Source organism: Falco punctatus (genome assembly GCF_963210335.1).
Source record: "Falco punctatus genome assembly, chromosome: 19".
Lineage (NCBI taxonomy): Eukaryota > Metazoa > Chordata > Aves > Falconiformes > Falconidae > Falco > Falco punctatus.
Window position 1 is genome coordinate 3,442,317 of NC_137599.1, and position 15,915 is coordinate 3,458,231.

At 61.9% G+C, this 15,915-nt stretch overlaps 1 protein-coding gene across 2 annotated transcripts; it reads right to left on the reverse strand.

Moving 5' to 3' along the window:
* Window positions 1-70: 70 nt before the first annotated feature.
* STAT3 (signal transducer and activator of transcription 3) lies at window positions 71-15,706 on the reverse strand. Of its 2 annotated transcripts, none has more exons than XM_080369169.1 (24): window positions 15,583-15,706; window positions 8,313-8,459; window positions 7,568-7,712; window positions 7,309-7,407; window positions 6,786-6,881; window positions 6,620-6,701; window positions 6,097-6,191; window positions 5,748-5,899; window positions 5,178-5,336; window positions 4,959-5,051; window positions 4,140-4,199; window positions 3,829-3,858; window positions 3,590-3,683; window positions 3,460-3,507; window positions 3,171-3,254; window positions 2,977-3,075; window positions 2,681-2,816; window positions 2,407-2,459; window positions 2,223-2,317; window positions 1,771-1,910; window positions 1,167-1,379; window positions 856-898; window positions 405-517; window positions 71-304 (listed from the first exon to the last, which is right to left on the reverse strand). In XM_080369169.1, the coding sequence occupies exons 2-24, from the start codon at window positions 8,438-8,440 to the stop codon at window positions 249-251; spliced, it is 2,313 nt and encodes a 770-aa protein (XP_080225295.1). In that variant the 5' UTR covers window positions 8,441-8,459; window positions 15,583-15,706; the 3' UTR covers window positions 71-248. The 2 variants fall into 2 exon arrangements, with proteins under 2 accessions (XP_080225295.1, XP_080225294.1); XM_080369168.1 differs by having other exon boundaries at window positions 1,164-1,379.
* Between the last annotated feature and the right edge of the window lie 209 nt (window positions 15,707-15,915).

Here is a 15,915-nt window from a genome sequence, read left to right on the forward strand (position 1 = left end):
AAAACTGTTACGGAAGGAAATAGAAAAAGATTCATCCCCCCCCTCCCCCCGAAGAGACGAACGGCACCACCCTGGAGAGGGGGGGGTGTTCATTTGGGTCAAACAAGGAACAGTGGCAAGGCCCCCGGCCCCCAGCTCCATCTGAGGAAAGGTCCAGAGCGACCGTGACCGAGCCAGGTGAGAGCGGGGGGCTCTTCGGAGGCGGGGAGCCCGAGCCCCGGCTGGACCCCGCGGGCGCCGGCAGCACCTCACATGGGTGAAGACGCACACTCCGGGGTCAGCTCCATGTCGAAGGTCAGCGACTCTGCGGGGAGACGCGGCCAGAGGTTACAGGGTCCGTGGGTGGCTATGGCCAGGACCCCCCCGTCCCCACTCCCCGGGGTACCACGACCCACCGGACTCACCAAACTGTCCCCCCGCGTTGGCCTCTGCTCCCTCGCTGTTGTTGCCGAACTGCATGAGCGAGTCCAGGGTGCGCGGGGACATGGGCAGGTCGATGGTGTTGCTGAAGGAGGTGCTGTCCCAGGGAGGAAGGGAAAAAGCACAGAAACCTCCGGCGTCAGGGCTTGGCCCCAGCTCTCCGACACCCCCTCTCCCCCCGCGACAGGCCCCAGGGCATGGCACAGCTGGTCCCAAGAGCTCTCCGGAGGAAAGGGGCCCCAGGAGGGGAGGAAGAGGCTGCGGTCAGGGCAGCAAGCTGGAGCTTGGCTCAGCCCCGGCCGTCCCCCCCAGCCCCGGCTGCGAGCCTCACGGTGCCCAGGCAGAGCCCAGGCAGTGGTGGGAAGGAGACACCCCCCCACCCCCCCCCAAGCAATGCCCCCCTAGTGCTCACAGATGCCCCCCAGGAACACTCACGGGGTGACGCAGATGAATTTGGTCTTCAGATACGGAGCAGCACCTGCAGAAGAGCGAGAAGCCTCGTCACCAGCTGCCGGAGGGGGAACCCTGCTCTGCTCCCACTCCGGAGCGTCAACCTGCGCACAGCCCCTGCCACCCCACGGGGACCCTGCCACCCCACGGGGACCCTGCCACCCCACGGGGACCCTGCCACCAGTCCCCCACCGGGGCCATGCCCCCAGGGACCAGCACAACGCCCTGGCTGGTGACAGCTCTTCCAGCAGCGCTGTCCCTGGAACCTCCCTGGAGCGTAGAAAGTCAACGACTACCTGAGTCAGTAGCTTCAGAGTGCTCCTGGCTCTCAGAGCGGCAGTACTTCCCAAACGCCTCCTCCTTGGGGATGTCTGGGTACAGGTACACCAGGGGGGACACCAGGATGTTGGTGGCATCCATGATTTTGTAGCCCATGATGATCTCCGCAAACGACATGTTGTTCAGCTGCTGCTTGGTGTAAGGCTCCACAGACTGGATCTGGGTCTTCCCTGTACAAGGAGACTTCTGACACAGGGCAGGACACTTGTGCCCCCCCCCCCCCCCCCCCCCGGGAAGAGGCAGGGCCTTCCTCAAACACCCCAGGGACAAGATCAGCAGGCTGGGGCCATGCTCAGCACCCAGCAGACCACGGGGCAGGATGGGGACCTGCCAGGTGGTTTCAGTGCTGTGGAAAACTGCCCATGGGCAGCACGGGGGCAGGGACACCCAGGAGGCACAGACCAGCAAAGGGCACCCAGGCTCTAAGGGTTAACCCAGGCAGAGGGCTTGTCAGGGCAAGGACAAACAAGTGTCTCGGGGGGTTCCAAGCCCCCTTTGTAGCCAGGAACACTGGCCGAGCAAAGCACCGTACCCAGGGCGGTGAGGACAAGAGCAACGTACCACTGATGTCCTTCTCCACCCATGTGAAGGTGATGCCGCCTTCCTTGCTGCTCTCGCTGAACCGCAGCAGGAAGGTTCCCGGGGGCTTGGTGCTCAGGATGGCTCGTTCCCGCTCCTTGCTGATGAACCCCATGATGTACCTGGGCAGCAGGAGGTGAGGAGAGCAAGGGTGGGTCAGGACACCGGGGCAGCTATTCCAGGATGTCAACACCGCCAGCTCTCTGCACAGTGGCAGAACCTGGCCACCAGTAAAACCACTGACATTTTAAGGATTCCCCAGTGGGTTTTCACTCTGGACCAGCCAACAGGGCCTGGACAGAAAAAGCATCCCAGAAGAGCCCACCTGCACCTGGAGAAGGCACCCCACCCCACCCGGACAGGACTTGTGGGACCCCTCCTCCCAAGGCCCAGCCCACCCAAGGGTCTCCGGACCAATGCTGGCAGAGGCTCACCCTTCGTTCCACAGTGCCAGGATGTACTTTTTCACCAAGTCAATGATGTTGTCCAGCCAGACCCAGAAAGAGAAGCCTTTGCCAGCCATGTTCTCCTGAGGAAGAGAGCAGAAAGGCTGTGAGGAAGGCCTGGAGAAAGGGAACAGCCAAGGGAAGGGGCTCAGGGGAAGGGAGGGAGTTATACCTTGCAGAACTTGGCCCAGGTGATCTGACAGCCGGAGTAATTCACACCTGGCCCTGGCAGAGAACAGGAACATCAACATTTAGATAGAGCTGTCCTTCCAAAGATACCATTTCCAGGGAGCAGCCCCAGGTTTGTATCATTTGGGAGAAAGCCAAGCAGGTGAAAGCTATAGCTCCTCTCCCAAACATCACGGTCTTGCTCCTGTATCGCATTTACAGATGGGGAGCCACCCCGAGGGACAGCAGGGACGGGCAGGACACCCACACCGACTTACCTAGAAGTTTTTCTGCCAGCGTCGTCAGCTGCTCGATGCTGAGGCCGCGCTTTGTGGTGGAGGAGAACTGCCAGCTCAGCACCTCTGCCACCTGGTCCCAGGTCCCGATGGGGGGCTTGGTGAAGAAGTTCACATTCTGCACAAAGGAAAACAGCCCTGAGCAGGACACGGGACAGAAGCAGGGCCAGGTCCTGCCCCACAGCCCCATTCCTAGGCCACCTCTCCCTGCTGGGACGCTCTGGTCCCCAAACCTGCGCTGCTGCTCTGCCAGCTGCCACCACAGCGCCGGGCCCTACCTTGGGGTTGTTGGTCAGCATGTTGTACCACAGGATGGATGCCCAGGCATTGGGCATCTGGCAGATGTTGGAGATGACCACCACAGGCAGCGAGTGGGTCTGCAAAGACAGGGTGTGAGCACAGGCTCGGACATCTCCCAGGGCTCCTCCGCACCCATACCCACGGCAGGGACAGGCAGTGACCCACGGCTCACCTCCAGGTCGATCTTCAGACCCTGGTGATACACCTCTGTCTCAAAGGTGATGAGGTGCAGCTCCTCGGTGACGATCAGCGAGGCCTAGGGTGGAAGAGGACACAATAAGCACACAGCAGGCGCCTGCCCTTGGCCCGACACGTGGCCATTGGGCCCAGCACTGCTGCTCAGGTCTGGGTGGAGGTGCCTGCAGACACCCCCGCTTGGGGCAGGGCTCCTGCTTCCCCTCACAGCTCAGCTGCGAGACAGGGAGCAGAGCTGCCAGCAAAGGGACCCCCCCAGCACTTACATCGCAGTTGGCTCTGCCTCCATTACCACACCGCTGCTCCCGCAGGGTCTGCGGGGAGAGGGAACAGGCTGAAGCGACACAGTGACAGCACTGGCCTTACAGGAGCAGCCCGAGAGCTCGTGGTACCTACCAGGTGCTTGAACTCTGCTGAGAGGCTGCCGTTGTTCGACTCCTCCATGTTCATGACTTTGGTGTTTGTCCCCAGGATGTTAAACTTCCGCGACCTCGAAAGAAGAAAGGCAGAGCATGGCTGGCAGGGCTCTCCCCGAGTGAACGTACAGTAGGATGTTTGCCAGGGTTAAAAGCAGAAGCAAGAAAAAAACCCAAACAAACCAACCAAAAAACAACACAAACCAACATTGCACCTACCCCCGAAGTGCTGCAACATCCCCGGAGTCCCTAGGAAAGGAGAGAAACACCCGGTCACGGCCATGGCCTTCCCAACCTGATGCAGACAAGCTGGTGTGCAGGGCTGGCGGCATCGTGAGTCCGACAAGCTCCCCAGGCTGCCCCCCACATGGGAATGAATCCTTGGGACCCAGCGCCACCCTGCACCCCCTCTTCTACTGGGGGTCGTGCTGGCCCTCGGTGCGGGGATGGAGCCTGACCCAATGGCAGCAGGAACGAGTCCCTCTCCAGTAACCCGCCCAGCACCGCCACGATCAGAGCATGGGACTCACTTGTCAATGCAGACTTTAATTTTCAGCTGATAGTTCAGCTCTGGAAACTTGACCAACAACCTGCAAAGAGTCAGCAGACGCAGAGCGTGAGCATCCAGCTCGTGCTAACAACTCCGGCTGAACACAGCATCTGGCACAGGCTGCAGGACAGCAGTGCTGCGTGCAGCCCCCAGCAGGCAGCTCCACGGTTCGCACCACGGAGTTCACAGGGGCATTACCCAGCTCCTCCGGCATCCCTGAGCCCACCTGTGACATATCAGCCGTGACACCTGTCCCCAGAACCAGGGAAGGTGCTGATGCTCCCCCGAGCACCCCGAGGAGGGCTTGTTTTGGCTGCTGACTGCCCACACCGGGCAGACATCTGCTCTGAACAAACGCCCTCCACAGTGTTCTGTGGCCAGATGCTGCCACGTGCCAAGGGGGCAACAGGGACACAGCCAGGAGATGGTGAAGAAGGCCCAGGCAGAGCCCTGTGTCAGGGAGGCTCTCTCTGCAGAAGCTGGCAGGGAACATGGGCCAGCTGAGAGGCAGCCAGGGACGTGCTGACACTTCCTGCCGCCCACCGGCATTTACCAGAACCCCGGCTGCCTCCAGGAACGCAGCCCAGCCCCCACCAGCAGCCTCCATCCCTGCACTGAGTCACACAGGCAGCACTGCAGCAGGACCAGCCTTCTAGGATGCGCTCCCTCCCAGCACCAGTGCTCCCCAGGCAAGCCGAGGCTGCATCTCCACCACCATCTCCCAAGGAGAGCGATCCTGCTTCATTTTCCCCTTTCCCTCGCCTGCAGCGCGGCAGGATAGCGGGGGCCAGCCACCCACCTGACTTTGGTGGTGAACTGCACCCCAGTTTTGATGACCAGGGGCCGGTCGGGGTGCATGGGCATGCAGGGCTGCCTCTCCACGACAAAAGCACTGTGGGGGGAAAGGCACAAGAGCCACAGTCAAACCTCAGCCCCCCCTGCCCAGCACACTCCCTGCCCACCCCTCCATCCCCTGTGACCAGGGGACTGCCCACAGCTCGCCCCCAGCCCTCAGCACCTTTTCATCAGGTTCCTGAAGAGCTCCACAATCCGCTCCTCCAGCATGGGCCGGTGTTGGACAATTGGGTCACCCTTGTAAGACACTTTTTGCTGCAGTTCTTCCAACTTCTTGATCTGCTGCCGGGTTTGTAGCTGTGATTCGGCAAGAGAGGTTATCCTAGGGGAGCAGGAAGAACCAGCATCAGCTCTGGTCGCCAAGCCCTGCACGGTCCCAGCCCGCAGAGCCTTCCTCTCCCCTCACTTATGCAGCAGAGGATGCTCTCCATACCAAACCAGCAGAAAACAGAACACATCTAGGGCTCCCAGCCCAGTTTTTTCTAAGCCATGCATCACAAAAGAAACCCTGCACGTGCCCAAATTCTGCAGAGACACACCAGGAACTTCTCACAGCAGCCCTGAAGTCCCACAGGCCTGTGGCTAACCATCCCAGCACTATGGGTTCTGTTTATGCGTGCTGGCATCAGAAGCCATTTTGCAAGGATGCTTCCAGAAGCAAAGAGCTCATTTCCACGGAGGTGTCCGACTACCACCTCTCTAGGGACTGATGCAACCCCCAGCCAGCTCTCACCAGTTCTCAAGCCGGTCTAAACAGATATTCGGTGGGCCGCCAATGCAGGCGATCTGCTGCCGCCTCTTCCAGTCTGCCAGTTCCTCATCTGCCAGCATCTTCTGCACGTACTCCATGGCTGACAGCAGCCCGGCCAGCTCGCTCACAATACCCTGTCAAAAAGGAAAGCAGAACCTTCAACACCCTCTGACTCCCTTCGAGATCTGCGAGTTTTACGTTCACAGACAAGGATGAAGTGGCCCAGGGCTGCGTTTCTAGCGCTGCTCTCAGTTCTAACCACGCAGGAACACCAAACTCACACCCCAGAAAAAGGGCACCGCTGCACCCCAGGGCCAGCTCCACCACATACCCTTCGCATTTGGTCCAGCGCCGTGAGCATCTGTTCCAGCTGCTGCATTTTCTGCCGGGTCACGGACTGATTGTTTCCATTCAGATCCTGCATGTCTGCGCAGAAAGGTGGGAAAGCTTCAGCCACACACATGGACTCCTCCTGCCCTTCCAAGCCTCGCACAAACAAAAAATTTCCACCACAAAGGAGCCGGCACCCCAGGATCCCTTCAATAGTTAGGGAGCAATCTCACACAGCCTCTAAGCACCTTGCTGCTGGCTTTCCTGCACACCGGGCAGCCCTATCACCTCCACAAGCCATTTCTTTGTTCCCAGGCAGAGGAGCTCTGGTTCTACTCCCCTGGAGGCAACGTGAGCGGCAGAAACAAAGGACGAGGTTTCTCCAATTGCCATGCAAATGCCCTGAGCCTAGGCCACCCTTCTGGCTCGGAGAGGAGGCACCGGGAGGGCTGGAACATGCCCTCCAGCAAGTTTCCTTGCAGGAACACACTTTGTTTTGCCAGATGCTAACGAGCTTCCATTACCTCCTTGGCTTTTCAAAGTCTTGTAGTTAAAATCAAAGTCATCCTGGAGATTCTCCACCACTTTCATCTTCTGCTCCAGATCCTGCAAGGCAAGAGATGTGGATTTATTCGAAGCACTAAATCACCACGGTGAGGAAAGGAGAAGGTGCCTAGGCAGCACACATACCTGCACCCTCTTCCTCACATCCTGCAGATGCTGCTCCAGCATCTGCTGCTTTTCCGTCACTACCGCCGCCGTGGGATGTGTTGCCTGTCCCCCTTGCTGCAGAGGGGACAAGGAGGGCATTAGAACATGACCCAGGGATGCTCCCCTCCCAGCCTGAGGTCTTGCAGGAAGGGTCTTCATCCCCTCACAGGAGCCAGGGCAGCTGGCTGCTTGCTCGCAGCGTCAGCTCCAGGGGTGCACAGCAAGGCGCACGGAGCGGGGCACAGCCCACGCAAGGGGCAAGAGGAGAGAGGGATGCACGAAGCTAATAGCAAGCCCAGGCAGAGCGCGCCCAGGCCGCAGCGCGGAGAGCAGAAGCCATCAGCCACCGCAGCTGGACCATCCCTCAGCACAAAGCAGCTTCTGTTGCGGAAGGAAGCAAGTGGGGAGCTTCAGACTGCAGCTGCCCTTCACTGCCCAGGACCCGCACAGCACCACCGGGTGGGCAGTGGGACAGCGGCCCCAGGACACCCAAGCCACTGACCTGGGCCGCTGCAGCAGCCGTCTGGAGGAGCCGGGACTCTTCCCACAGGCAGCGGGCCACGATGCGGGCTATTTCCATCGGCTTCTCCAAGTATCTGCTCTGTAAAAGGTTCAAACCCCCAAGGTCAGCAGGTACAACGTAACTCCTGGGATCCCCCCACCCCTTAGGGCTGTGGGTCCTGAGCTGTGCCAAGAACCTGTTGGCCTTCCACAGGCTCCCCCCATGCCTCCCCCCGACAAACCAGCACTTCCCACCTCACCTGCAGGAACTGCTTGATGCGCCGCAGGTTGTGCTGGTACAAGACGTTGGACTCCTGCAGGAAGCGGCTGTACTGCTGGTCGATCTCCCCCAGCAGGTTGTGGAACACCAGCGTGGCATGAGACTCCTTGCTGGCAGCGTACGCCCTGTGCGAGGGAGGGCAGAGTCGTGGGTGCCCGGCCCAGGGGAAGGGGCAAGGCGGCGCGGCTCTGCTCACACCCGCCATCCCCTGCGCCATTTAACACCCCAGCCATCTTCCTAATCTGCACCAGAGAAAGAGCCAGAGCAGCCCTGACTCGCTTCATGCCAATAAACCGAACCCTCAGACCGTGCCCACGAGGGCAGGGTGACAGAGAGGTCTGGGATCCGGGCTTAGAGCCTGGCCTTAAGCCAGGCAGACAGCGCATGCAAGTGCCTCACCAGTCCCAAGCGCTCTCTGAACTGGATCCAAGAATCGGTGCTCTGTGTCAACTTAGTTTTCAATAGAGGTCAACGTTAAGTCAGCCCTGGACGGGGACACCTCCGCTTCGGAGCTTCCCCCTCTCCTGGGCCAGGGTCTGACACCGTGCGCACAGAGTCCCGCTCCCCTTGGCGCCACATGAGCCTCGGGGAGGAAGACCGGTCCTGCCGCATCAAGACCCCAGGGAAAGCGGCAGAGCTCCTCCAAGACCACCTTGGAGCCTGCTGCCACCCCAGGGTGGGTGTCCTGAGCAAAGTCCCCACATCAGCGTTTTGCAAGGTCTTACCAGTCCTGGCTCTCAATCCACGGGGCCAGGAACTGCCGGAGCTCCATGGGAAAGCTGTCGCTGTAGAGCTGGTGGAGCTGCTCCAGGTACCGCGTGTCGAGCTGCTGCAGCTGGTTCCACTGCGCCATCCTGGCCACCTCCGGAGACCTGGTGGGATGGGGACATGTGCTGCTCGGAGCTGGCACCCGGGAGCTCCGGGCTCCCTCCTGCCAGCCGCTCAGCACCACGCAGCTGTGAGCACTGCTCTCCTTTGGGGGGGCTGGAACCAGACACACCAGGGCTCGGGGCACACCGGCCGGGCAGTGCCCATCCCTCCAAGGGCAGCACGGGGCCAGGCAGCTGCTGGGTGCGCAGCTCCAAGCCCACGACACTGCACAGCCCCAGCACACACAGAGGGATGAGCCCGTGTCCCCACGGAGCCGACCACACATCTAGGAGCTCGCTCCTCTTCAGCGAAACCCACCCTGACATGGTGGCCACGGGACCAGCTCAAGGAGCCTTGGAACTGGCACCGGTTTGTGCCTCCAGGCTGCGCTCCGGCAAGGCGAGAGCGACCGCCAGCACCGGCACCCACGGGTGGGCCTGGGTCAAGGGAAGGTGGAACCACAGACCGAAAGTGCATCACTCGTGCAAAAATAATGGCACGTACGCCTGGGGGAGGGTGGGGAAGGAGCCAGAGGGCTGCAAGAAGAGCCCTTTTCACCCCACTGACATCTGTGCCCCGGTGCCCCTGGCAGCGCAGGATGCGGCCACGCAGCCTCATCTGCCTGCAAGGGTGAGTGGCAAAGCAGCCAGAGCACCAAAACAGGGGGCCCAGCAGCATCGCTCCATCCCGAGAACTCAACTCAAAATCCAGCCAAAGGCGAGGGCGGAGGGCAGCTTCAGCCCCAGCCCAGCTCCCCCCCGCTGCCCGGGCGAGCCACCCGAGGAGAGCGGCAGCAGAAAGGCTGCGCTCCAGCCGCCCCGGCTGCAAAGCTGAATAAAGCCCAGATTCTGACTCATTCTCTTTTCACCACGTCATGAAATTAATCTGAAACATCTGAGATGAGAAGAGCAGAGCTCACGCTGGCACTGGCAGCCGGTGACCATTCGCAGCAGACTGCAGGAGCGCAGCAGGCAAGCCCTGCCTGCCGAGCTCAGCCCCATCCTCTCCCACCCCGGCGGAGGCTCTCGCAGCCCACAGACCCCGGGGGCTCGGCAGGGGCACAAGCCCACAGGGCTGGAGGTGCAGTCCCAAGCAGGTCCGGCCAGATGCAGCCGCTCTTACAAACCCAGATGGGTAGGAAGCCTCGACGCACGCTGCTCCTCACGCCGCAGGGTCAGATCAGAGTTAAAAGTCGGGTCGCAGGCAGCTCCCAACACCATCCAACCCCTCGGGCTTGCGCCGAGCTGCACAGGAGCTCCCCAAGCACAGGGAACACAGCTCTGGGCTTGCCTTGAGCTGAGCTTCTCTCCACCTGGCCTCAGCCTGGTGAGCACCGAGCATCCCCGCGTGGCAGCACGCTTCCCAAGCGCCTGCCTTCAGCAAAGCTTTCTCCTCGAGAGAGGCATCATTTCCCAAAGCTTTCCTACCTCCTTTCCAGGGGGAGAGGGAGAGGCTTTGGGCATGTAGGTCACTAGTGACAGGTACAAGGCTTTAATGTGGTGCCAATATCTTCCAGGCACCCTCCAGCCAGACAGTGCACATGCCTGCCTCTGCTCCGGGAGGCTGGGAAGGAGCTGCAGAGCTTACAGTAAGTGCAGAAGGCGGAGACTGCCAGGAAACAACAGAAACAAGGAAGGGGCAATTTCTGAGTTAGCAACTTGTGTATCAATGGAAATCAAAGCAACGCTAACGAGGGGACAGCAAGCTGTGCTCAGCAAGCGGAGGCACAGAGCTCCACTTGACAGCGGCAGAAAGTCACTGCCCTGCAGAAAGCAGTTTGCTTTTCCCCAAAGGTCACTGCAGCGAGTGACGTGCCAGCTGGGCTTTGGGGATGGCCAGGCAGCCGGCACAGCAGCAGCCAGCACAGCCGGTGCCGCAGGAGCAGGCGAGGGGGCTGGCACCAGCCACAAGTCCCAGGCTGGCCCTGGGCTCCGATGAGGGCACCGCGCTCCACCCCGCAGCAGGAGCAAACCACCGAGGCAGAGCAGCCCCGAGGAGCCGGTGCAAAGGAAATCACAGCGAATGCGTCGGGAGGTGCAAAGGTCTGGGAACAGGAGGGGTGCCGGGAAGCACAGAGCAGCGGCCGGCAAGCAGAGCTTTGCTCAGCAAGGAGGCAGATGGGGGGAAGGCTGTGCCACCCCTCAAAATGGGATTTACTCCCCTCCAGCAGACCAGACTGCTCTGCCCTGCACCCCAGGCCAGGCTGGAAGCAGGTGAAAACAAGATGACCAGACCCCAGCCCACAGCCAGAGCAGCTGCTCCACGCAGGAGCCAGGCAGGCTTTCATTAGGCAAGACAGAAATTTATAAAACCTTAACAGCAACTAAGACTTCCCCGGACGCACGGCAGCATCAGGAGCTTTGACCTTCGCCTAGGAGCTGGGTGCTTGTGCAGATTTCCAGCAGCACAAAAGGGGCCCACAGGCACCCTGCAGCTGCCCCCCTGCCCCAGCCCCCCCTGCCCAGCACGGAGAGCTGGGTTTCACTAGCAGCTTCTCCAAGATGCGCCCATGGATCAGATCCCTGATGCTTCCAGCACCGCTGTATGTCGTGCTCTTCTGAACTCTGCTGCACGCGACTCTTTTTCCCCATTTCTGGGGAAAAAAAAAACACATTCCTGGATGCTTTTTGTACAAGGAGAGAGGGGGAACATCCTGCTGTGGACCGAGACACCAGGGAGAAGACAGACGCTGGTACCTGACATGGAGTTAAAAGAGGTTTTTAGAACTTCAGAACATTGAATAGCCCCAAAACCAGGAGCGACATGGGCAGGACGCTAACTTTGAACTATAACCCTCTGGTGCAATCCTCAGGGAAGGCCACGTGAGCCAAGCCTGCTTTCAGTGGAGGAGTAAGTGAAAGGGAAGGGGCAGACACAGACCCGTGCAAGAGCCTGTGAAGAACAGGCACTCCTTCAGCCTCGGAATAAGACCCGGCTTGATGCGACAGGGCCCTTGCCACCCTGTAACTTTTGCTTTCTGCAACTGCAGGCCAAGAAAGGCTGGGCCCTCAGCCACGGTTCAGGGCTGCGTACTGGGCACCACAGAGCCCCCGTTTCGCAGTGGGTTCAGCTCTCTGCTGGCTGTTGGTCCTGTACGGTGCTCGCAGCCCTTTTAACTTGGCCCTGGGGGTGACTACTGCAGCGTGAACCACATGGTGCTGCTTCTGGGAGGGGAAAAAAACACAACAAATACCCGGGCCAGGCAAGAGCTGAAAACCTACAAGTCACCCGAGTGCTCTGTGTGGCTGGTGAGCTCAGCAATCTCATTTCCTATTGCACCACTGCGGCAGCACCCCCACGCACGGAGGGGGCTGCACCAGCCTGTCCAGGAACAGCTGCTGCCCCAGCCCATCTCCTCCCAGAGCAGCATCCCCAGCCCTGAGCCCAGGACCTGTGCTGCTGGGGCATCACCCTCCCACAGGAGCCGCTTCCCAGGCGGCCACTGGTGCCGAGCAGCTCGCGGATGGACGAAGCTGCGGTAGCTGAACCGGACACCACTTCCCTGGATCAAGATCCAAACAGATCTTCCAGAAGAAAGACACGATCTGAATATTTCAGTACCAAAGCCCCAATCTGCAGAGCGCCAAAAGGTCAAAAGCAAAGCCCCCAGGCTGCTATGCAGCATTTGGATGGGAATCGGCCACTTCTCGATGCCACAAATAGCTGCAGGACAAGCCACCATGGCAGCCCAGGCTCCTGCTCAAGCGCAAGATCCTCCCCGCTGCAGCGCATGCTCCGCGGCTGCAGGAAGCCGGCGCCCTGCCAGGGCCCCCAGCACCACACGCCGTCGTACCTATCCCTGAAAAACAGAACTAACATGCAGCGGAACACGAGCTGCTCTGCTGCTTCCCACCGCGGGCATCTCCTCGCAAGACGAGAGGGCGAGGAAGTCACTGCAGCCCGCACGCACAAGCACAGAAGAACCAAGGCAGGCTCGCCCCGCACGGCAGCCAGCAGGGACGGTCACTGCCTGCTAGCTGTGCCTGCAGCCAGCCCAGGGAGGACACAGTCTGTGCTCGCCATTCCCAGAGGCTCTGCTGCACCCACTCCTCACCTCGAGGGATCTCTCAGCAGAAGCAGCAGATCACACCATGTTTTTACGGCCCCCAGCTCAATCGGAGCCGAAGCTGGCAAAGGCTCCACATGCTGCCGCAAGAGCAGCGGGGCTGGGAAGAGCTTTGAGACGTGCCTTCCTAGAAGGGCAGAGCCAGCTCTGCGGCAGTGGGTGACAGGAGGGGACCCCCCCCGGGGAGGCTTCCCAGCCCATGTCGAGCCAGGGGAGGATGTGGGAAGGCAGGACCGGCTGGAAGCAGGAAGCGGTCAGGAAGGAGCTGAAAGTCTCCTCTCCCTCCAGAAAGGCTGAGGGGACACAGCACGGAGCTCCAGCTCCTCCCAGCATCAACAGGAGGCAGCCAGAAGCACGGACTGTCCCAAAGGGGAAGGGTCCCTGCGATGCTCCTTACTGTTGCAGTCACCAGCGTTAGGGAAACTCTGACCTCAGCTCCGAAACCCTGTGCAGGAGCCTCTCCCCAGCCAGCCCCACCGCTGGGAAGCCTCCCTTGTCTGGGTTTCAAGATCTGAGGGTTGAACCTTTCCGATTCCGCTGGGCTTGCCCGTCTCTGCGGTTAGCCTCTCCTCCTGTCTCTGGAACGGAGCCAGGGAGCAACCAACACGGCCAGGGCCAAGCACAGCATGATGCAAGCCCACAGGGTAAACACGCTGTCCACAGCTCGGAGCAAAGCTGCTAAAAGTAGCTCAAGAGCTAAAGTTCATCTTTCTTTAGCTCCCCTGCAAGGGCAGAGCACAAGAGCCAGGCCTGAGCTGTGTGGTGTCACCGGCAGCTGGGGACGGCTCTGCACACTCCCAACAGCCTTATTCAGATCAAGGCTGCTGCCCTGGAAGCAATCCTGCCGCTGCCTTCCATCCGCCTTCTCATTCCTGGGAGCACCCCTCACTTGCACCCCCAAAACAAGCAATGACCCCCAGGGCACAGCGTACAGGGGGAGTCACTTGGGACTGTGGCACTCCTCGTCCCCTGCAGTGCCACAAGCAGGACAAAGCTCAGTTACGGATAGCACTGCATGGGTCACGTTCACAGAGTTATCACCGTCGGGAGCATCACAGACTCACGACAGATGCCATCAGCACCGCCTCACAGGCTTTCCAACAAGGACTGACACCAGGCCCTCGCTTCCAGACAACCATCACCAGGCTGACAAAAACCTGCTCTTCTACAACAAAGCAGCTAATTGCTCCAGGCAAACACAAGAGCAAGTTTTGAAAAGGCTATTAGAACTTGGCTGTGTTCCTCTGGAGCGTTTTCAAAGCCAGCCCCGGAGGTGGAAAAACACGCAGCGATGCAGAGGTTTGCGAAAGCAGCGTGACAGCACAGGGCAGAGGGAGGCTCCGGGCGACCTCGTAGCCACGGTGCCGAGTTGCCCAATCGACCCACACGCCACAGCTGGCTGTTCCTCGTGGCAGCTCAGGAGGTCTCCAGAGTCCATCCCAGCATGTAACTCCTGTTACAGGAGCTGCGAGGGATGCCGTCGCCACCCCTGTCCCTGGGCAGAGGATGCCCAGCCGCACACTCCTCCTGCCCTCTGCCACCAGCGCCCGCAGCTCTGACAGATCCCCAGGAAGCAGCAGAATAGGCTCCACTGGGGAGCGACGGCGACAGCGATCACCTTCAGGGTGGAAACGGAGTCAACTGCCCCAACATGCACACGCAGGCAGGGCCGGTTTCCCCACAGATGCAGAAGGGACCTTCTCCAGAGCAGGCCCAGGGCAGCCCACCCTCCTCCCCCCACCCCACCAGCCCTCCAGCTGTGCCCCTGCAACGGGCGCACACAGGGGGGGCACAGGCAGCCTGTGGAACAAGCGTCACACACAGCGTTGTGCCGAGCGGTGGGAAGCCGAGGGGCAGAGGGGAGGTGGGCAGAGCTGCCAGCCCCCACAGAGCACTCGAGCAGCTCGGGCACACGGCTCGCATTCCCCCCGTGATGCAGAGCCTAACAGGTCTGCTCCGCACCTCGGCCACGCTGCAGCGCACCCACCGCCTGTAGGACGGCTTCAGACTGAAGCCTGCTCCAGGCAGGTGGCCCCAGGCGAGCGGTTCTGTTCGGGGTGGGGGGGCAGGGGCAGGTAAAGCTGCAGCCTGGAGCTCCCAGCTCTGCTGGAGACATCAGCCAGGTCTTCAAGCCTCAGTCCGCCCAGGCGCCGGACCTCCAGCTAGGCTTTCTGTCTTGGTTACACATCATTTCATCAGCACAAACACCTCACCGCTGCGACCGGCTGTATCAGCCTCTGCCCCAAACCCCATCCCGCAGCACACGGGCCCGACAGCCGCTCACCATCCCAGCCTCACCGCAACCGGACCGGGCAGCAGCTCCTCCAGCCCCGCCAGCCTGGATGCGTTCCCCTCTCCGAGAAGCCCACTCGGGCTGGGGGTGGTGGGTTGTCAGCCCGCTTCACCGGCGGGCCCAGCCCCCGGACCCCGCAGGCAGGGACGGTGATGCCAGCACCGCAGTGGGTCGAAGCCTTGTCGGCTCCGGGGAGCTGCCCCTGCCGGGCCAGGGCCTGCTGGGCGCCGCGGGAAGGGCAGAAATCCCGTCTGCTGTAAGACCAGAGGATTAGGTTAATTACTGCCTCCCTAATTAGGGCTCCCCGGGAGCACGGGGTGCTGCCCTCACCTGCTCCCGCCGGCGGCAGGGCCAGGCCGCGGTGGGAGCTGCCGCCTCCCAACGAAAGGGAACCCGCGGGCCCCGACAGTAGGGCCGGGCCCCGAACCGGAGGGGGGGGGGGGGGGGGGGGGGTGTCCGGGAAAGACCCCCCCGCCGCGACTGCGCCCCCCGCCCCCGCACACAGCTGGCAGGCCGCAGGCGCTGCGGGAGCAGCCGTGCCCACCGCCCCCAAGGGCCGCTCCGCCCCCCGCTCAGCCCCACCGCGCTGCGAGGCCTCGGCCCCGCGGCAGCGCCCAGCCCCGGGGCGGGGACGGGGACACCGGGCCCGCGCTCCCCGGTGCCAACCGGCCCGCGGGGCCCAGCGCCATCGGGCCCGGTGCCATCTGGCCCGGCGGCCCTGGCCGAGCCCCCCGGGGCCGGGCGCCCGCCCCCCATCCGCGCTCACCGGCGGTCCCGGACGGGGCGGGGCAGCGACTCCCGGTACCGGCGACGATCGCGTCCGGACCCTGCCCGAATGACGAGAAACCTGCTGCCCGCCCGGCCCCGCCCCTTACGTCACGCCGAGCGCGACCAATAGCGGCGCGACGCTCCCGCAGCCCCGCGAGGGACGGGCCCTGATGGCCAATCAGCGCGGCCTCCCCGCGATACGTCACGGCTCGCGGCGGCGCGGGGGGGCTGCCCCCTGCCGGCTGTTCCCGGATGGCGCCGCCTCCCGCCGCGGGGCGGTGCTGAGGGGGGGGCGCGGTGGGGGGGGCGGCAGCTGCCGGGAACGGCCGTG

What these genes read in the sequence shown, in the direction of transcription:
- STAT3 (XM_080369168.1), bottom strand. Translation starts at nt 8,440, where the DNA reads ATGGCGCAGTGGAACCAGCTGCAGCAGCTCGACACGCGGTACCTGGAG. An exon ending in TGGATTGAGAGCCAGGACTG is followed by an intron (nt 7,713 to 8,312) that starts GTAAGACCTTGC and finishes TCCCTCGCACAG; the next exon opens with GGCGTACGCTGCCAGCAAGG. An exon ending in CCTGGGCCAAGTTCTGCAAG is followed by an intron (nt 2,318 to 2,406) that starts GTATAACTCCCT and finishes TCTCTTCCTCAG; the next exon opens with GAGAACATGGCTGGCAAAGG.